The sequence below is a fragment of the Talpa europaea genome, assembly GCF_964194135.1.
Source record: "Talpa europaea genome assembly, chromosome: 4".
Classification (NCBI taxonomy): Eukaryota; Metazoa; Chordata; class Mammalia; order Eulipotyphla; family Talpidae; genus Talpa; species Talpa europaea.
Window position 1 is genome coordinate 117,401,708 of NC_140070.1, and position 22,473 is coordinate 117,424,180.

Consider the following 22,473-nt stretch of genomic DNA (forward strand, 5'->3'; position numbering starts at 1 on the left):
AATACAATCTCAAATTGATGTGGTTAAGTAGATCTGCCTGTAAGAATTTATCCCATTTTACTAAAAAATGTTTAAAAGTATTTTAAAGAATGTAAATGTCAAAGTTAAAATCTCCTTGACTCATATCAATGCCAAGCAACACCACAATTTTGAATTTATAATCTTCCAACTATTATTCAATACTTTAAATACATAATACAATGAGTTAGATTTATTTACAATTTAGGGCTTTATAACAGCATTACAATGCAAAAACATTCAATAATAAATGGAACCATCAAAACACCTTTCCATTTCCATACACTTATGTCACAGAAAAAGCTAGGAAAAAACCCCGCCATTAGCAATATGTAACCTACTTATATCCTTTCATTGTCCTCCAGCTACTTCATAATTGTAGGAATATATGCAATATAGGATGCTGTGGTGTATTAAATGTCTTGGTAATAGGGCTTCTTTACATTGAGGTTCCACATACCCTCAACTTCCCTAAAATGGCCTCTATCTGCCCAATTCTCCTGCTTCCCTGTGCCAGCAGCACATACTGTCAACTTCTCATGTGACCTTCACGTGGCCCAAAAGGGTCAAGAGATAGAATGGAATTTCATGTGGTATCCTTATAATCTTAATGTATTTCATTTTATGTATCTAAAACACCTAAACTAAGTGGTTTATACATCTTACTAGACTACCAAAGGGTGACTCATGGAACAAAAAAGAAACTATCATCTTGGAGCTAAATTAAAGCTTATTCCTGGTTCAAGATAAAAATGACATTAAAGAAATCAAATTATTCTCTAATTTGCATATAATAAAATGTATCAATTTTGATGTAGCCCCACTGATTGACTTTTGATTTTTCCCCCTTTGTTGTTGGAGCTGAGTCTCCAAACTTGAAAGCTTTTGCACAGCAAAAGAAACTATCATTAAAATGAAGAAATAGGGCCTCCCTGGTGATGCAAGGGGTTAAGCACCACACTATGAAGCAGTTCGCAGCCTCTGCAGCACAAGTTCCATCCCTGGCTGGCCAGGGAGCAACCCACATGGCGAGTCAGACCTCTCCTAAGTCTTGCCCGCTGCTCCCCTCAGCAGTGTATTTCATTCAGCCTGTCTGTTCTGTTTCCTACTCTGTCTCTGGTGGGTCCTCTCATGCCCTGTATCTCTGGCCTATACCCCAGCTCTTGTATGCATAAATAAATTTTTTTTAAAAAATGAAGAAACAGCCTATCAGATAGGAGAAAATCTTTGTATATTATACATCTGACAAGGAGCTAATATCTAAGATCTACGAAGAACTCATACAACTCAAAAAGAAAACTCACTAAAAAAAATCGCAGAAGAGCTAAGTAGGTGGTGGACTATGGATACTTTGGTGGTAGGTACAATATAGTAACAACACCTGAAGGGAGGACCTATACTTCTTTTTTTTTTAATAGAGGCATGTTTTATTTATTTATTTATTTGTTTGTTTTGTTTAGTTTATACATGCACTGGGTACAGTCAGAAGCGCGGGAGGGTGAGAGAATTCACCAGAGCCAGAGCAGGGAGCAGAGCAGGCAGAAGGACCGAAGTACACTGCTGAGGGGAGCAGCGGGGGGCAGGAGAGGTCTGCGCGCCATGTGGGACCCTCCTCCGGAGGCCGGGGAGCAGCCGGAGATGGAAACGGCGCCACAGAGGCCACGGGCAGTTTCGCAACCCAGCGCTCAACCGCTGCGCCACCGGGGAGGCCCAGGACCTATACTTCTAAAGCAAAAAACTTCATAAAATGAATTCTCCATAAACTTACCTTATAAAAAAAATACTGTACAAGGGTAGATATTCTAATATAATAAAAATGACCATGAACAAAAAGCAATTTGGAGAGAAATTTAAACCTAGCTATTGCATAGTCACTGTTTCTTGCAGCTTGTCTTCCTTCTTTACCCATGATTCCTGTAATAAAGGGGACAAAAAGGCAAATTACATGGTAACTAGTGTGATTTTCATGATATATCTGCAAATATCTTAATTATCTATAGCAGTGGAACCTAGACTTAGGATCCCTGTATATACTAACATATAGCAGAGAGAAGACTCCTAAAAGATTGTTCTACTAAAATTAAATATGTAATTAATACAAAGCTACAACATGTACATATGTAACATCAATTTGCAAAGAATTAGAATATCATAAAAAATACAATTAAAATAAAAATAATACTCAGAGTTCAAGATCTAAGAAAGAACATCAATTTTTACACAAATAAGCACAAAGCACTAGAAATAGAAAAACTCTAAAACAGCTTTCATTTCACGATTTCCAATGAACATAAAATATTCAAGTTGAGTGATATGAAATTAGGAAAATAAGCATGTTTAGTGGTTTTAAAACTTTCATGCATAAGTCAAACAAAATATGTTCAAAAGAAAAGTGTACAATTATGTGAAATCAGCACATTTTACTGATAAATGAGTATTTTATTTTAGGTAAAGGTAATCCTTCAAGTTTTAAAAAACTTGTGTGTCAAGACTTTTTTTTTCTAGTTGGAGGAAGCTTTGAAAAATTTCTATTCTATCTTCAAACTTTTAAATTTTGTCATAAAAGAAATATTCCAAAATTTATAGGTAAAGATAACTATCAACATGTAATAAAAGCCACTATTTTTGGTCTATACAGTTTTAGAATTTTGTCTTCTGTATACTTTTTTGGTAATATATACAAATAATATGCTTTACTCACTTTAATATATTATGGACATTGTTTATAAAATATGTATCAACATATTCATTTATTTTCTTAAAAGAAATTCCTGGATGCATAATTACTAGGTAAATAGGCACACATCAAAATTCTGGTTATACCAATTCACATTCCCACTAATGTAGTATAAAAGCATTTGTTATATCTTTGCCAACTCCAGGTTTCATCAGTTTTGTAATTCTCCCAATCTGACAGGCAATTTTTACTTGCATTCCTTTGATTATTACTGAGACTGAAAACTTTTTCATGCACTTAGTATACATTATAGATTTATCCTTTTGTGGCAACTGATGGCTCACATCCTTGCCAATATTTTCTTATTCACCTTAATTTGTTAAGGTCTCACATATTAGGTATCATCCATTTTGCAAATATTCTTTACTAATCTGTCCTTAAAATTTGTTTCTAGAAGAGTATTTACTTCTGTCACATATTGATCTTTGTAGTTCCTTGCTTTTTGTTTTTGACTTAAAATATTCTTCTATACCTCAAATTATAGCATATTCATTAAAATTTTCTTTCATTACTTTTTATGGTCTTCAAATCAAGTTTGTTTCTTTAAATCTGCTTATACATTAAATTTCCAGAAGCTTGACTTTATTCTAATTTACTAGTCTCTCTTTTATCACATAAAAATTAAACTCTAGTCTTTTATACTTTAATTATGGCATAGGAAATTGTCATCAAATAGAGATTTATGAGACACAATAGAATACAAACTAGAAAGAAAATTAGGTTTTCAAATGAAGAGTTAATCATCCGAAAGAGCAAAGGAGTTCACTTGAGAGATACATTGGAACTGTTAGACCCAACAGCTTACTCTTCACAGGAAACTACAAAAGTGATTCTGGAACAGGAACTACGTAACTCTGTTCGAATTCCAAAATTTTATCCTTCAGTAAAAACTCATACTTTTCTCTTTGGCTTCTATACATGCATAATAAATTATTGAGGAAGACAACTGACTTTCAGATAACTGACTTTATGGTCAGAAAATGGCATAGAGAGGAAATGAGAGATAATTTTTATGTACTAAAATGAGTGTTTTGAATAATAATTTTAGACAAAAGCAGAATTTGTAATAAAATTATTAAATTTTAAAATCTATGTGAAATTTATATCTTATGTTTATATTGTAGTTTGGCATAATTTCCTATCTATAAAAGTGTCCTTAAAATGGGATGCAGAATCTTTAGATGGACAAATAACAACATTCTAAAACAAAAATTTAAAAATGTAAGGGCACAAGAGACCGCTGATGGGGATATACTGTGTCATCATTTTGCATTTATTTTTCATTCACATTTAATATGGCACTTGGGTCTACAAAATGAAAATTCAAAATCAGTAAATAATTATACCAACTTTGGAGGTTTAGGAAAAAAAAAATCAATCACCTATGCCAACATGTGCTTCTTGTATCATGCTCACATCATTAGCACCATCACCAACCGCCAATGTTATAGGTTTCTCAGGTGAGATTTTTATCAGTCTTATGACCTGAAAGACATACAATTAATTATTTATGAAATTTCAACTTTCTTGTATTTATATAAAGTCAGTTATCTGAAATAATTGTAAGAACAGTAGACTAATGAATAAGATTAATGTAGATAATAATATGCACTGGAATTACTTCTTGAGGGACTACTAGGAATGTTTCTCTGAAATGACAAAGCAAAACAGAATATAATCTTTGCATTTTATTATGGGAAGCAGAATGTGTTAGAAAAAAACAATTGTACTTAATTGAACTTTGTCAGGCAAAACTTTTTCTTTCTCAAGATATTTCTGTTTGATAAAATAGGAAAAGGATATTTTTTTCCTGTAATTTAAAAATTTTAAGAGAAGTGAATATTAAATGCATTAAGATCAAAATAAAGGTTTCTTTGAAATTCTCAAACTTTCTTTTATAAGGAACCTAGGCATTAGTTCTGTTTAGCCTCTATGCCAGTCTCCATAGACTGAGGTACATGAATTATAATACTATAAACTGTAAAAAGTTCTAGGAAGCCAAAGTATTAAATATCTAGCTTATTACAGCTGCACGTGGAGCAGAGTATAGATAGCATTTCCAAGGGTATTTGTGAAAGATACAATTTAAGATCTCAAATTACAAAATATGGAATTACAAAAAACATTTGTATAAGCTTTGTATGGTAGCAGAATTTTAAGTATTTCCTGTTATAGCTTCATGTCACAAATTTTCAGCTTTTTATCAAGCTTCTATACTATCACTTAATAGCCATTTTTAACAAACAAAATGATTACTTCATGAGAATAAAAGACTCAGAGATTACAAATCCACCTGAACGTTGCAGATGAATTAAATTTTTACAATGCTCATTAAATTGTGAAACATTAAGCATCATAGTTCAAATTTAGTCTTAGCAAAATCACAAACTGCTACCCATCATAGACTTTCTAGATCATTATCAATAGTTAAAACTTTAATATTCACTCTGAAGATTCCAAAAGCATAAGTACATGCTTAAATTTCATAGTGTGAGAAATGACTGACTCCTAGTAAGATTCATATATTGCATACTACTAAATGGAACTAGGTAATCACTAACTTTGAAGAATACCTTAAGATCTAAATATGTTTATGGAACTTTTTATAATATCCACATACCTTTGCTTTCTGCAGTGGTGCCATACGACAGCATAATACAGCTGAACAATTTCTGCAAACTTCCATAAACAGTTTTTCATGCTCCCTGAGTGCAAGAGATAGGCTGGTCCCATCCACCACCAACCCATGCTGAATCACATGATCCTCTGTAATTCTAAAACACAAAATAATTATATCCTCTGTAAGAGACTATGAAGCCATATTATTTATACTCATGTAGTAAACAATTATAATTGAAAGAGACCATTCACCCACTGACTCTACTGTTAGGAAACTGGTATATTAGGGAACAAAGTGGGCTGTATTACCTAAAGGTTAAGATTAAGCAGAACTGAGACTCAATGACCCAACCACTAAAACAACATACTCAATTTTACAATGAATTGCTATGTAGTTACAAAAACTACATTTTAAAAAATGTGAACTGTAACACATAATTTGAGGATATTCTCCCAAATTGTACAACAGTTTTATAAAAATAAAAAAACATCATATATTTAGCAAATTCTCTTCAGATAAAAAATGTTCAGGAAAATTTTTGACCTTGATTATATATATGTAAGGAGGGAAAAAAGGAATGAAGCAATCATTCTTTATAGTAGCCCCTGTAATGAACTACAATGCTAGATATCACTATGGTAGATCATGGACTTGTGTGTGGGCACATGTTACATGAATTATACTCGAGCATGGTCCGATTACTGGCAGCTGGGCTATTTGTTGTCAGGAAGAGATAAGGAGCTGCCACAGTATGCCAATCAATACATCACTGAGCACTTATCTGTTCCATTTCTTCTCACTCCCCCTTTAATAATAAGACTTTATCAATGAAAGAAGCAGTGCACAGATTTATTCTGGTGCAAGTTCCTTATTTTGCTAATGGCCAGCACTTGCAGTGGCATTGTGCTACACCCACCTAAAAGAAAATACTATACAGTTCACCACTGGGTTCACAGTGTAGCAGGGACTGCTACTGAAAAACAGCCCTCCATTTTTTTCTCCCCAGTCTTAATATTACTGATACCTGTAACATATATATGTTTAAGGTATACAACATATATAATGCAAGATGATTAACACTGTAACACCTCATCTTTTCATGGAACTACCAATTTTTTGGTAGTAATAACACTGAAAATCTACTCTTAACAACTTTCAAACATATAATGTAATATTGTTAATTATAGTCACCATGCTATATATTAGCTCTCCAAAATGTATTCATTTTATATATAAGCTGTGAGTTTGTATCTTTTGGCCAACATCTTCCATTCCTTCATACCCCAGGGCCTGGCACATATATTTGTCTTTCTCTATCCAACTTATTTCACTTAGTATAAAGCCTTCAAGATTCATCCATGTTGATGCAAAAGGCAAAATTTCCTTATTTTTTTATGGATGAATAACATTCCAGTATGTGCATCACATTTTTTTTTAAAGATTTATTTATTTATACAAGCACTGGGTACAGTCAGAAGCATGGGAGGGTGAGAGAATTCACCAGAGCCAGAGCGGGGAACAGAACAGGCAGATTGACGAAATACACTGCTGAGGGCAGCAGCAGGTGCGGCAGGAGAGGTCTGCGCACCATGTGGGACCCTCGCCAGTGGCTGGGGATCGAACCAGCGCTGCAGAGGCTGCAGGCAGCTTCGCAGCCCAGCACTCAACTGCTGAGCCACCAGGGGAGGCCCTGCATCACATTTTTAATCCAATTAACCAATAAAGGACACTTAGTTCACGTCTTGAATTATTGTAAATAACGCTGTAATGAACAAGGGAGTATCTCTTAGTGATTCCATTTCCTTTGGTTATATACCCAGAAGTGGAATTGCTGGATATGGCAGTTCTTTATTTTTCTTTATTTAAAGATTTATTTATTTATTTACACAAGAACTGGGGTACAGGCCAGATGCGTGGGAGGGTGAGAGAATTCACCAGAGACAGAGCGGGGAACAGAACAGGCAGACTGACAAATACACTGCTGAGGGGAGCAGTGGGTGTGATAGGAGAGGTCTGCTGCGCCATGTGGGACCCTCGCCGGCCAGATCGAACTGGTGCTTCAGAGGCTGCGGACAACTTCACAGCGCTTCGCTCAACTGCCTGTGCCACCAGGGGAAGCCCTATGGCAGTTCTTTTAAAAAAACTTTTGAGAAACTTTCACACTGTTTCCTATAGTGGCTGTGATTTCTATTTTTAAATGAAAAGTGAAATGACTATTAAATGAGCAATAAGCTATAAAATTAAACATGTTAATAGATTTTAGTCTTGTTAAGAAAAATCTTTTATAAACTAAAATGTGTTTTATAGTATGCCTAATAACTGTTGTGTTAAGGAACACTAACACAATTGTAACTAATAAATGATAAGCAATTGACTTTACAACAAACTTTCTAAAAATGTTTTCTTTTTATTAATTCTCCAATATCTGAAATGATTTTTTCTTCCTTATTGGTCAATTTTTATCAACCTGTGCTGTATCCAGTGTCTTCAATCTTAAATTGTCTGCCCAAGTTGGAGAAGAAGGGCTTTCAGTTAAGAATGGGAGAGATCATACTGGTTTTCTAAGGAAGCCTCCAAAGGCACATTAAATTAGGTTTTCCTCTGGAGAGGCTTCATAAATACCATATTATCTTACAATCCGTGGGATAATATTTATGAAATGTGGAAAAGCACCTCAGAGATCTGGCATATAGCAGGTAACATCTGTCATCTCTGTAGCCACATGTCAATACTGCCCATACCCTCTCCCATCTATCCCCTTCTCCAACCATATTTAACTTTATAGTATAGCATTTTATATTATCAGTTCCTTGAATAATCCTCTCTCAGCTTTGGGAATTTGTTCCCTTTGCATATTAATGTTACTGTCTGATTAGTTATGTCATCTCTTAGGAGGCAATGCTCATGAATTCTTCCATAAGGCTCTTCTATGTCTAGGCTAATCTTCTGTCCATCTATGCCTTCTATTCTTGCATCAATTACAATTCAGCTGTGATAAGTCTATGACAATATACTTGTTTGTGATTATTCTATGACAATATATTTTTGCTTATCCTATAAACTGTAAGTATCCTGAGAATCAATAATACAGCTCTTAGCACTGTGTTCCAAATGCCTACATAGGAGATACAATCAAAACATATTTGTGAAAGAATAGATAAAGTTTTAAAAGGTATTAAAAAAAGGTATGTAATTCTTTGTTCTACCCAAGATTTTTAGGATACTTCCTAAAAGTTGGTAAATAAAAATCCTATATGGCTACCTTAGAAAATATAATCCACCAAAAAGACAGCATCTGATGCTTACACTTGTAATGTATTGTGAAAAATTATGCTGTGTTAAATGGGGGTTGCTAAATAAAGTTAATCTGCCTATAAAATAAAGATTCAGAAAAAAGAATGAATACAGAGTATGAATACTAATGAAAGCTTTGTATAGTAAAAGGCAGATTAATTTCCCTTTATTATGCAAAATAGATCAGGGATTGGCAAATGTTTCTATAAAGGGTTAGAAATAAATATTTAAATTTGAGGTTCTGTGGCCCAAGAAGCTATATTGAGGATATACATACTCATAAAAGAGGAAACAAACTGACAAAATTCTTATTAAGTAAAACAATGTAAAAATAATATCTGAGTATGTTTTTTAATATAGAATTCTACTAATGAGAAGAATAAAAATTATTTTCGGGGGGCAAGTAACATTATGCTTTATTGGGGTACAAAGTTAATGCTCCCAATCATCAATAAAAATCAACTATAACTATCCATTTATTAATTTTGATCTGAATTAATATTTTGCATTTTAATACAATATTTAGAACTATCTACAAGTGAGATTTTACACTTCATTTCTGAATGTATTTAAAAACAGAAAGCATATTAAAGTATCACTCAACAATAAATATAATGCTTTGTTTTCTAATTTGATAACTGATATTCTATTGTGGTTTAAAAGTATAATATTAAAAGTTCATTTTTCTTTTCTTGGCTGGACATGCTGGGTAAATACTACAATAAAATGTCATATGGCAGTAGGTATAACACTCAAAATACTATCAAGCTGTAACTGTCACTGTGATTTGCAGTGTATCAAGCAGCACTAAGAAATGATTAAAAATGCTTCATAAATTCTCCCTCACAATTACTCTACTCTGTTGGTGTAGCGCAAAAGTCTTCAATGATGATACATAAATGAACAAATGTGGCTGTATTTCAATAAAAATTTATAATGAAATCTGAATTTTATATAACTTTCACATCATAAACTATTAATCTTCCTTGCATTCTTTTTCATGCACCATAAAATATAAAAAATATTTTGTGCTCATAGACTATAAAAAAACACATTGTGGCCCATATCTGGCCCACTGGCTGCAGTTTGATGACCCCCAAATTCCATGATCCAGATACTATTTTCCTACCTTCTGGCAAGTTGCCTCAACTGTTCAGCACATTCACTGTCTGATTTCTGGTTTATAAGTTCAAGGATGTTCATAGTTCTGTGAAAATGTCCACATGATAAACTCACACTAACAGCAGTTTCATGTTTATCTCCAGTAAGTACCCATACTTTGATACCAGCCATTCTCAATGCTTCAATAGTTTCTCTGACTTTATCTTGTAGTCTGAAAATAAAAGATACAAAATTATTAGTAGAGAAATTTTTTTGATTGCATATTAAGTATGAGTCATAGTAAAAATAAGGTAAATTCTGGACTTTAATGTTAGACTGTTACAGTATAGTAATATGCAACTGAAATGTTTTCCCATTGGGGAAAAAAATAGGAATAACCAAATTCATGATCATCTGGTTAACATAAAATCTATGACTTCATATTTTAGCAGTATATCTTCAAAGCTGACTTTTGTAGAAGCAAACTAAGTATATGGTATTCATAAATTCCTATCTTATTAAAAAGTCTTAAATTTCAAATAGGGAGATTTTTAAGCTTTTTGTTAAATTCTCTCATGGCAATAGTTCAAGACTGTAGACAATGAAGAGCTACATAACCTCAAGTACACCTCAGAAATCTCATGAGGACAATGAAAAGTAAATAAAAACCTAGATCAAAGAAATGCAAGCACGCTTAAATCTAGGGAGTAGAGAAAAACCAAAAAAGCATAATTTGTGGAATTCAATTTATTTCACAGAATTCAATTTAATTAAAAAAACTGTGGATAGAGAACAAAGACAAAGAATAAATAGACATAAAGGAATCCTCAGATTAAAAGAGAACATCTTTATATAAATAATAATATATTGCCACAGGACAATAAAACTACGTACAAAATACTGAGACTTCACAAAGAGAATTTTTAATCCTGTTAGGGAGTCAGGAAATCTTATTGGAGTGTGGATAATATGTGAGCTATATTTTATGGACATTCACAACAGATATGGGAATGATCAAGTCAGAAAGCACAGCCTTGCCAAGGAACAAAGGCACAAGATACTTTTTAACTAAAGTTGTTCAGAGGGAAACTAGAGAGTTTGGTTCTGGTGACCTATAGAGTGGAAAGTGGCAGTGGTGGGAGGAACAGAGAGAATTAAGCATATGGCACATTGAGGAGCATTCTAAAAAAATCAAGTCCAAAAAAACCCCGTCAGGTCCAAAGGCAAAATTATAGCCCTGGTTTCTTTCATCTATTTTAGCTATCTGGCTAGAAGAAAAATTGTATGGACTGGGAAAAATTAAGACTAACTCTTTTGATTTTAAATATATTAAGCCATAGGATATTAATAAATGGGATTAATGCCATATATTAGGAACACTTGGCTAGGAAAAGTCTTACAAGAGAAAAATGATATTGCCTATTTATCTGATACTTACCTGTCTTCTACTGCTGTAGCTCCAAGTAATATCAGGTCTTTCTCTATGAACTGGAAGACATTTGCCAATTTCTCTTCCCGTTGCTGTAAGGCAGTCCTGGCTTCAAATAAGCATCTATCTATTTCCTCATACTCTTTAGAAGTAAATTGTCTATATGCCATACATAGAGTTCTTAATCCTTTCTAAAACAGAAAAATTAAAGACAAAATTAACTAGTGAAAAATCAAGAGTTCACTGAAATATACTTAAGGCCCCATTACCAAAATTCAACTACAAATAATATGGAGCCTAGACAGGCTCATAAAGATTATCTTATCTGTGGTTTTACTCTTTTACCTGGAAAGTCAGAAAGTTTTATTATGGTATCTTTAGGATTGTCAAGGGAAAGACAAGTCCTAGTTTTCACTCTCCTTTAACCATTACAAACCCACTTTTATCCACTTTTAGCCCACTTTTATAATTCCTAAGGGTTTAGGTATGCAAAATTCACAATTCAAATAAAGAAATTCATAAGGTGTCCAATATCACACAAACAGTACTTTCTAGAGTCAATACATGAATGATTTTAAATTGTTTCATTATATTTTTCCTGGTGAAATGAAATCACACAAAATTTAGAAATATATATTGGATTATCTGATTCTGCTGGCATCATTAATATCTTAAAGTTGGTATCTAAATCCAAAAGCTTACAAAAGTTACTTTTCTTTCCTATACATTTCCTCAAAAGCTCCCAAATAAATGTTCTATTAACAAAACTGGAAAGTGAAGATTTTAAAATAGTACATTTAGCATAAGTTTGATCCCTCAGCCAGCCAGGGAGCAACCCACATGGCGCAGCAGACCTCTCCTGACTCACCCGCTGCTCCCCTCAGCAGTGTATTTCAGTCAATCTGCCTGTTCTGTTCCCCACTCTGTCTCTAGTGAGTCCTCTCACCCCCCACACCTCTGGCCTGTACTCCAGCTCTTGTATGCATAATAAAATAAATCTTTAAAAAAAAATAAATGAAATCACAGAAATTTGTACTTACCAAAGCAAATTCATCTACATGAACTCTGGTTTTTTCTATTTCTCCACCTATACAATTAGGGAGAATTGATGATTCAGCTCCTTTAGCAAATAAAAACTTCTCACCTAAAAAGAAAAATGAGTTAATCAAGTTCTTGATATTATATATCAAGTTCTTGAAATTCACGGAAGTTTAGATAGGTTACCTGAAGGTGCCTGAACAATAACACTCATTCTCCTACGATCTGAATCAAATTCCAGAATATGAAGGAGTTTGTACCTAAGGATAAAAAATAAAACAAACTAATTTTTCAAATTTATATTATGTGAGCACTTGGAAAGGATTACTGTAGGATAAAATGACTAATTTTGAGCAAGAAACTAATCTCAATTATCTCTCTAAGAGGATAGATTTTGAGTCATTAGTAACAACAAATACAGAAGTAGAAGGAACTACTATTTATTTATTTATTTAAGATTTATTCTTATTTTATACAAGAACTGGGGTACAGGCCAGATGCGCAGGAGGGTGAGAAGATTCACCAGAGACAGAGAGGGGAGCAGAGCAGGCAGAAGGACCGAAATACACTGCTGAGGGGAGCGGGGGGCGAGACAGGAGAGGTCTGCCGTGCCATGTGGGACCCTTGCTGGCCAGCCGGATGGAACCGGCGCTGCAGAGGCTGCCGACAGCCTCACAGCGCTGCGCTCAACTGCCTGCGCCACCAGGGGAGGCCCAGGAACTACTATTTATTGAGTAGTTATCAAATGCCATGTACTTGGCATACTTTATGGCATTTCATACCCATAAAAAACCAAAGGAGGTAGGTCTTCATTTTATAGATGAGAATTATCAAACTCAGAAAGATTAAGTATTTGTAAGTTACTAAATGACTAAAATCAAGTGAGTTTATGAGTGGCAGAGCAAGCACTGTAATCCAGGTCTGCCAGATCCATGTGTTGCTCACTAAAAAGTGATTATCAACTTTCTACCCAAAGATACCTGTGAAATACAACACATTCACTCTGGTAACAGAGGCTCATATAGCAGTGGTTTTGAACTTGGGATAGAGTAATGGAAGATCATATGCTTCTCTAGGGAGCTGTAAAAGAACTGGGTAGCTGGTCAGATGTGGCTTGAGAAGTATGCTTTGCACATTTCAAAAACTGAATCAAATAATGGCTAGTAAGACAAAATGACCTATAGAGGCTTTGATATGAAAGTAGCCAAAGAATGGGCTTTATTTAGTTTAGAATAGCACAGCTAGAGCTGAGATATAACTGGAATTGATAGACCACGAACATAACAAAAAGACTATTTCTCAAACACTGGAAATATGAGGGTGGTCCCCAGAAAAGGGGAGGTTCCAGGTTCTCTGGCCCACACAAAGGAGGGTGGAGCTGAGCAGGGGGCATAAGAAGCTGAAGACAGGAGACTGAAGAAGGAAGGAAGCAGGATGGAGAGCAAGAAGGAGACTTGGAGGAGGCACATGGAACAGACAGACATGTGAAGAAGCCACACTTGTTTCTTGGTCCTGGACTGGTTAAAACAGATGTGGGTGAGAAACCTGTGGGAAGGTTAACAATGGCAGCTTTTATCTTGATTTAGATTTTGCTCTTTTCCTCCCAGACTTGTCTGACTGTTTCAGACCCTTTTCTATGGGTCCTCACCAGAAGGTGCTTTAGACTTCGGCAGGCTTTCGGGTTCTGCTTTGGGCCAATCCTGTTTGGCTGGACGTGTACCCATGAGGGGATGGGTAACTTCCGGAACCTGATTTGGAAACTATATTCTTTGTCTTTTCTTTGTTACATACTAATTGTATTAAAGTTCCTCTCCATTAAAGGTCTTGCATGTTTTGTCTTGATATAGTGGATGGCAGAAGGTATTTAGAACAGGCAGGTGGGGGGTTCTGGGGTGCCCCTCTCCCTGCCCTGTAACAGATTTACTGGAAATAGAAAAATGTTCCTTAATGTTTGGAAGATAAAATCAAAGGAAATACAAGTTTTAGTGAGTAGACATTTATGAAATTCATTAGCTTAGTAGTGTATAAAAATAAACATATAGGAGAAGATAGCATCAGAGGAAGTTTTCTGCTTGGATTCTTGGAGGGAAAATTTTATAGTACAGAGAGGCACCCAAATGATCCCGTGACTTGGAGGCAAAACTAGAACACCTCTTGGATATCAGAGACCAATGCTGACAGAGCCAGAAGGAACATTCAATGCAGTACAACAAAAGGTGGATGGAGAGAAGTGCTTGGAAACTATAGCAGGGGCAGGAGCCAGCGGTGCAAACCAGTGTTCCTGTGTTTGGCTGATGACCCTGGGGAGGGAGAGGTTATTAGTATGCAGGCATATCTTTAAATGAGGAGAGATACATGTGGAGAATCTGGAGTGAGTCAGGTAGGCCAAGTGCCCAGGGAAAAGGAAGAAAGCAGAATGGTGCTCTCCTCCCTGACACTCCCGGGACTTGAACTAACCCAGTGAAGCCATGCTGAAAACACAGCTCGAAGACTGTAAAGACACAGATCTAAAATCGCAGAAAGGAGGACTATCAACAGTACCACAAACACAAGCCACACTACACACCACTTTGAACAATAACTTGGACCACTCCAGGCCCCTCCTCTACCACCTGACTCAGCAGCCCCACCCACCTGACTCAGAAGTTGCAGATCTGTTCTCCCTGACATACTGAAAGGCCAAACCAGGAAAAGCCAAACAACCAAATACCAACAACACCATAGCACCATCTGCTGGAAAAATGGAAGTTCCTTATCCTTGGGACACTTGGAAAAAAAAAAAAAAAATAGCACACTAGGAAAGCTAAAAAAAAAAAAAAGATGGGAAAAGACAACAAATGGCACCTTGAGTCTTCAATGAATATTTAAACCACAGAGAGAACAATTCTCCAGGAGCCAACCACAAATGCATGGAAGATAGTTTCTCCCTATCAGACACAGAATTCAAAATTGTCATGACAAAGAAATTCAAATGAATAGAAAAAAACACAGAAATGATGATCAAAAACTATAAGAAAACTCAGAAAATCAAATGAATGTCCTGAGAAATAAAATTAATTAACAGAAAATAGAAATTGAAGCTTTAAATGAGGAAATAATGGGGAATGTAAAAGGATCAACATAGAAGACAAAAATTCTAGAGAGAGTGGTGGAAGTAGAATAGACCAAAAGGAAGAACAAATCAGTGAAGTTGGTAATGCACAAATAATCCAAGTGGAAGAAGAGAGAGATATATGAAGGAAAAAAAAATGAAGTACTTTGAGAATTATGCAACTTCATGAAGAAAGAAGTATAATGGGTATTCCAGAAGGGGAAGAGTAATGGAAGGGAATAGAGACCAAGTCCATGAAGCTAAAAGAATACCTGGTTATATAAATGCAATGAGACCAAAACAAGTCAGGAGAAAGACAGATACTAGAAGTTATCACTTATATGTGGAATACAGAGAAACAAAACAAAGGGTCAGACAAAACCAAACTAATAAGCAAACCCTAAAACTCTTACTGTAGAATTGAGGCTAGCCGAGGAAGAGGATAAGGGAGAGCAAAGTGGGGTTGTGGGGGAGGATGGGAGATGGACTACCCTGGAAGACTACAGCTGCCCTGGTGGTGAGTATGGTGTGATAATACATTTGAAGGGTGTGATCCTATATCCCTAAATCTTGTACAGTTTTGCAACTACTGTTACCTCAATATAAAAGATAAATAAATTACGTATTAGCAAATTCAAGAACAATTAAGCTGAAAGATAGGTGAAAAAATTCAGAACAGAATATTATTACTGTGATGAAATACATTATTATATTGACATCATCTTACAGCAGAAGTTCAGTAAACTTATTCTATAAATGGCTAGTTTGCACATTATTTCTATTTCTATAAATGGCTTTCCAGGTGATACATGTTCTCTGCTGTATGCTTTTTGTTGCTCATTTTAGATAATCCTTTAAAAATGTAACGTAGTAGTGGTTTGTTAAGAAACAGACTGAAGTGGTTTCTTAAGATTTTTCATGTGGCCCATAGTTCATTGAGTCCTCCCCTATACAAAGTGCTTATATAGAAAATCCAACAAGGGAAAAATTTACCGCTCTATCTTTCCAAGTATTTTAATTTCCATAGCTTCTTCAGAATTGCCAATAAATACAATACCAATTCTAGGGATTAAAAGAGAAAAGAACTGTAAGAATTAAGGGTATTTCATATTTTACTGAAACGTTGTCATAACTCAACTTAAATAAAAACATTTAAAATACAAGTTTATGATATATTTTTAAGTATTTCCTTTGAATATTACATTACTTTTAAGAACTTTAAGGATCAGCATCGGTACCAAATAATACCTACAGAAGTATTTCTTATACAATAACCAAATTTTTAAAAAGATCTCTTCAAAATATGGCTCAATGGCAAGTTTGACAACAAAATTAATGAGAAGTTTCAAATTCTCATTTAAAATTTAAAATGGCACTTCTATATTTATATGCTTACAAATTGTGTGTGACAACGTAAAATCCTAATTTTCTATTACTTTCACATTTTAATTTTATGTGTAATTTTCTGAAGACTTGAAAATTAGATTAAACTACCTTGCAGCAGCTTCAACGAGAGCCTTTTCATCTGGTGAAGATGCATAGTACTCCAACTGGGAGGGAGCAAGGTTAGACTGCCAGGGACCGTCACCAATGCCATCAATCTGAACATTGCTAATTTGTACAGTGTGACAGAGACTGACTGCTTTAAAGAAGAGATCATGTTCTTTAATCTGTAGAAACATAATTCACAGTAAAAATACCATTCTCGGTACCATTTAGGAAACCTGAAGCAGAATTCTAAAAATGTCAATAACTATAGTTCATAACTTGGTACTATAAGAGCTAGAAAAGAATGGTAAATTCCTGAATTGCCTGAAAAATAGCTGTTTACTTCTGACTTCAAAGAGTAAAGTGCAACATTTGCCTATGATCTTTCAACATGAATATGAATATATTTTTAGGAGATACAACCAAATTGCAATTAGAGGGAAAACTGTTGAGGAGGTGAGTTCTCAAAAAGTGTTAAATAAATTTAAGCTCTACTTCTCAGAAAAAAATTTTTTTTAAAGATTTATTTATGCATGCAAAAGCTGTGGTGCAGGCCAGAGGTACGGGAGGGTGAGAGTGGGGAGCAGAACAGGCAGATCTACTGAAGTACACAGCGGAGTGGAGCAGCAGGCAAGACAGGAGAGGTCTACTGTACCATGTGGGTCACCTCCCTGGCTGGGGATTGAACTCATGCTACAGTGGCAGTGGATAGCTTGATAGTGCTGAGACTTAACCCCTCGCGCCACCAGAGAGGTCCCAGAAATGTTTTCTTTATTGCAAAGTGAATAAGGGCTTTTCGTAACTTAGTCACATTTAAATATTCAAAGAATTCAGACACATCTTTTGTCGCCAATTAAACTGGATTAAGACCACAAATTCTCAGTTTTGAATAAGAGAATATACATTTCAAATATACATTTCTTGCCCCACTGGCACTTAAACTTTTCTCACAGGAAATAGCAACAAAAAGATAACTATTTCAAATGAAATTTTTATTAATTAAAACATTGCTTACCAGTTCAGTTTCATTTTCAGGACTGGTTCTAAAAGAGGAACTGGTTATAAGATGGGAAAAGTTGTTAAGATGGGATAAACCACTGAGGTATAAGTTTCCTTCTGAAGAGTCTGGTGTAGGTCCTTCAGATACAAGTCTACCATTAATTTCTTGGTATTTTATGCCGTTAATTGAACATTCTCGAAACTGCATTTCATTTTCTGTCAGTGTACCTGTTTTATCTGTAAACACATACTCCACCTAGAGATAAAAAACAAAAGAAAACAAAGCTTTGTGTTTATGGTACAATGTTAAACAAAAAAACCTTGTCCTCTGTCCCTTGAAGTCAAGTTTACCTAGTAACACTGATACACACAAGTTGATTCTCAAAATGGAAACACAATTAAGTAAAAATGCCAGAGATACAATATAGTGTAACACAAATATTTGAAATCTATAGACATTATGATGTTTGTGGCATGTTTACATTTAGCTGTAGAGTTGGTTGAAACTGTTTTTAATACTTCTTTTCTATCTCCTGGATAAGGTTTTTTTAAGCAGTAGAACTTAGTATTTCTGAGCAAGGTTGAAAGGGATGCTCAATAATCTGGAATGTGAAAGGGTGTCAGGTCCAGAAGAAACGTAATAGTGCAGAAGAAACGTAATAGAAACACAAAATGATAGTAGCTCAAGTCAGAGTTGCAAGTTGTTTAAAATGAAGGATATTGAACCTATGAATAGAAAACAAGCTCGCTGAAAAGGAATTATTTTTGACAAAAAATATTTTAAAAGACAAATAACGTTATAATTCCTTGAGAATAATTGTAGGAAATTAACCTTAAAAGAAAGCAGTTTTACAGAAAGTATGCAATAGTCAAGTATCATTATGGTAAGCATTTGATATTTCAGTAACAAGTTATTTGAAAAACAAATTATTTAAAAGAAAGGTAGACACTCATTGCACCCAAACCACCTCCCCACCCCTATATCCTCAGACTTCTGGGGTTTCCAGTGGCTATTAGTCAGCTGCAGCAAGGCAAGTACATGCCTCCCCAAGAGATCATAGATTTCTGGGCAGACACTAAGTTGACAGTACCTGGGGCTGCTGGCAGCTATTTTGGTGGTCCTAAGAAATACTAGCAGCTCAACCATCTAGGCCTGGCAGGCATCTGGACAGCCTCAAACAACTTGTAACTTCCTATGATGCCTGCCTGTGGTCCAAGACCGCAGCCCCCTGGCACATGCCTGAGCTTCAGGTGAAAGGCACTGCTAATAAAAGCTGCTGCAACTGAAGGGTCATCTGTGATTTGAGGCCTGTGTGAGAGTAAAACCGGTGGTCTTCTTTGACCTGTCAGACAGTGAATGTTGATCCTTCCCTTGGCTTAAGTGGCTGAGCACTGAAGGAAATACATGCCTTTTGGAGCAAAGTAGGACTGCTCTGGCATACGCCTTGTGATATTTTGTTTTAATAATCTTTGTATAAGCATTGTTTTGATAAAAATAACAAATTAGAAAAACAAAAGGATCATTTTTACCTGTCCAAGCTCTTCATTCAGATCAGAAGTATTGACTTGAGCTTTCTGATCTGATTCTTCATGATAGAGATCAAGATCCCAGCCAATAAAAAATGATCCAAGAAATTTCTGCATTTCCACTGTCACATATAATGAAATTGGAATGATGAAATTGTAGAGTACCAAAAAAGCAAGGAAGTCTGAAATAAATCTCAGAATCTAGGGGGAAGAAAACAATTGTTTGATAAGAGAGACTACATGAGACTTATAAGAAATCAAACAGATCATCAACTATATTCTGAGGCAGAATAATCTCATAAATTGAAATTCATTTATTGAATTTTTTTTAATACCACATATCCTTTGGTTATCTTATTGCTCATTAGAACCTTGAACAAAGTAAAAGAAAAAAAGGGTAAAGTCAAATTATTTCATTTGTTACTTTCCAGAAGCTACCCAAAAGCCTACTGGGACTGACTGAAACACTGGCAGTCTTTAGAGTATACTTACCATTTCGCTATCCTTTAAAATCATAGATAATTAAAATTTTGCTGTTATTAAAAAATTATAAAATAATTGCTAGGCTATAATTGGTAGAAATTAAAAATTTTAATTTACAAATTGTATAGGGATAGACTACTTCAATGATCTAACAGTTCCACATTTTAAATGTATTCTAGGAAAGGTAAAAAAACCCAAAATTATGGAAGATACTGAAAATATGTTCCCATGATTATCTACTTTTGGTCTTCTGAAATCCACATTTGTCATTCAATATTTATATTTTCATATAAAGTGAAATTTGGAGGACAATTATTTACCAAAATTGTAGGTTAAATTCTCCTCATAGTCCATATTTAATTAGTTAAAATTTTTGTACAACATAATTAGTGCATTTATCTTTGTATATGTCAACAGACTGTAAGACTCATTGAGTCCATTCTGACAGAACTAAAAATAAACCAACTTACTCTTTAATTTACTTATTCAGTAAATGGAATAAAAAACTGAATTTGTGTCACATAAGTGGCATGCCAACATAGATGTATTTAAATTTTTGTGATAATCTTATAAATATTCAAGTTATGCCATAGAAATTTAATTATGTTCTAAAATGAAATAAGCACATCAGTACAAACATGCTGGCCATTCTTCATTTACAATGTCTTTTTGTCACCCTTCACTACGAATAGTTTTAGGAGATTACAGTGGTCACTTCTATTAGAAGTCACTATCAGGGCCTCCCCGGTGGCGCAGCGGTTGAGCGCTGGGTTGCGAAGCTGCCCGCAGCCTCTGCGGCGCCGGTTCGATCCCCAGCTGCTCCCCGGCCACCGGAGGAGGATCCCACATGGCGTGCAGACCTCTCCTGCCGCCCACTGCTCCCCTCAGCAGTGTACCTCGGTCCTTCTGCCTGCTCTGCTCCCTGCTCTGGCTCTGGTGAATTCTCTCACCCTCCCGCGCTTCTGACTGTACCCAGTGCATGTATAAACGAAACAAACGAACAAACAAACAAATAAATAAATAAAACATGCCTCTATAAAAGAAAAAAAAAAGTCACTATCAAAGCATTAACCATGTCAAAGAACAAAGTTTCCTCTATAACATAGTCACGAACACCATAAAATACCTTACTACTATTTCTTTGATGTTCTGTTTTTTGGTTATACCAAGGTTCATCCCATTTTTCTTCAGCTTGCCATGTGTATTTCAAGATAGTACTGATGATGGCTTCAGAAATAAGGATTATTAGATAAATTATCAAAAATGTATTCATTGACCTGAAATGAGAAAGACAGAAGGTAATATCTATCAGTTTTATGTAACCATATTGAGTTGCTTAGAAATACTTGTTATTTTAAATAAGAGATTATGGTAAAGGACAGTTTATTTTCAAGAAATGACCATTTAATAGAGACCATTTACTAACAATAAAAGAACCAATTTAGGGTCTCCCTGATGGCGCAAGGGATTAAGTCTTAGCACTATGAAGCTATCAGCAGCCACTGTGGCACGAGTTCAATCTCTGGCCAAGGAGCTAACCCACATGGCGCAGCAGACCTCTCCTGCATCTCCCACTGCTCCCCTCAGCAGTGTATTTTAGTAGATCTGCCTGTTCTGTTCCCTACTCTGTCTCTGGTGAATCCTCTCACCCCCTGTACCTCTGGCCAACACCCCAGTTCTTCTAAGCAAAAATAAATAAAATCTTACAAAAAAAAAAAGATACCCTATCGGTATTACATTATTTGTGGAAAGACTATCATTTTCTTCATTGAATTTACTTGATACTTTGGCTGAAAATTAACTAACTACATATGAGCAGATCCATTTCTCAAATTTATTTTATTCCACGGAATTTATCTTTTTTTTGCTAGTACCCACACTGTACTTATAGTTTTTATTAAGTTCTGAAGTCAGTAAAGTCATGTAAATCTTCCAGCATTCTTTTCTTTAAAAACGATTTTCATTATGCCATTTATAAAAGCATTTTTGGCCGCCGCATTTCAAATCAATTTTATTATTTATTTATTTATTTATTTTTTGGGGGGGGGAGGAGGCCAAATCCTCTTGGCCTCAATTCCTTTTTTTTTTTTTTGCTTTTGGTCTTTATTACATATATTTTTTATTTTATTTTATATATTTTTACATCATTTTTAATTTGTTCACAATGTATGCATTTTCATCTTGGTTATATTCCCCATACAATTCCCACACCCCTTATTTTGACCCTAAACCCTCCTTTCTGGCCCCTCTCCCCTGTGTGTCTCTGGTTTATAGTTGCTCGTTGATTTTGATTTTTACTTTACTATAATTAGTCTTTTTTTCCTGATCCCTTATTTGATTCCTCTACATTCCTCCTATAAGTGAAACCATCCGGTATTTTTCTTTTTCTTTTTGGCTTATTTCACTGAGCATGATCCCTTCCAGCTACATTCATGTTGCTGCAAATTGCATGAGTTTATCTTTTTTGAATGCTGAGTAATATTCCATTGTATATACATACCACATCTTCTTGATCCAGTCATGTATTTTTGGGCATTTGGGTTGTTTCCATAGCTTAGCTATTGTAAATAGTGCTGCTATAAACACAGGGGTGCAGGTGCCCTTTTGCATTAATGTTTCTTTTTTTTGTTTGTTTGTTTGTTTTGCTT

At 35.0% G+C, this 22,473-nt stretch overlaps 1 protein-coding gene across 1 annotated transcript in view; it reads right to left on the reverse strand.

Annotated features, from left to right (window-relative positions):
• ATP11B (ATPase phospholipid transporting 11B (putative)) overlaps nt 1-22,473 on the reverse strand; it is a gene marked incomplete at both ends in the record, with an annotated part of 81,741 nt that overhangs the window by 23,901 nt on the left and 35,367 nt on the right. The window contains 13 exons of the mRNA XM_084232716.1: nt 1,787-1,932; nt 4,138-4,240; nt 5,376-5,564; nt 8,241-8,343; nt 9,799-10,002; nt 11,209-11,390; nt 12,240-12,343; nt 12,424-12,497; nt 16,322-16,390; nt 16,823-16,998; nt 17,832-18,071; nt 19,346-19,543; nt 20,952-21,102. Of these exons, the coding sequence (XP_084088842.1) occupies nt 1,787-1,932; nt 4,138-4,240; nt 5,376-5,564; nt 8,241-8,343; nt 9,799-10,002; nt 11,209-11,390; nt 12,240-12,343; nt 12,424-12,497; nt 16,322-16,390; nt 16,823-16,998; nt 17,832-18,071; nt 19,346-19,543; nt 20,952-21,102 (1,939 nt within the window). The remainder of the gene's footprint in view (nt 1-1,786; nt 1,933-4,137; nt 4,241-5,375; nt 5,565-8,240; nt 8,344-9,798; nt 10,003-11,208; nt 11,391-12,239; nt 12,344-12,423; nt 12,498-16,321; nt 16,391-16,822; nt 16,999-17,831; nt 18,072-19,345; nt 19,544-20,951; nt 21,103-22,473) is intronic.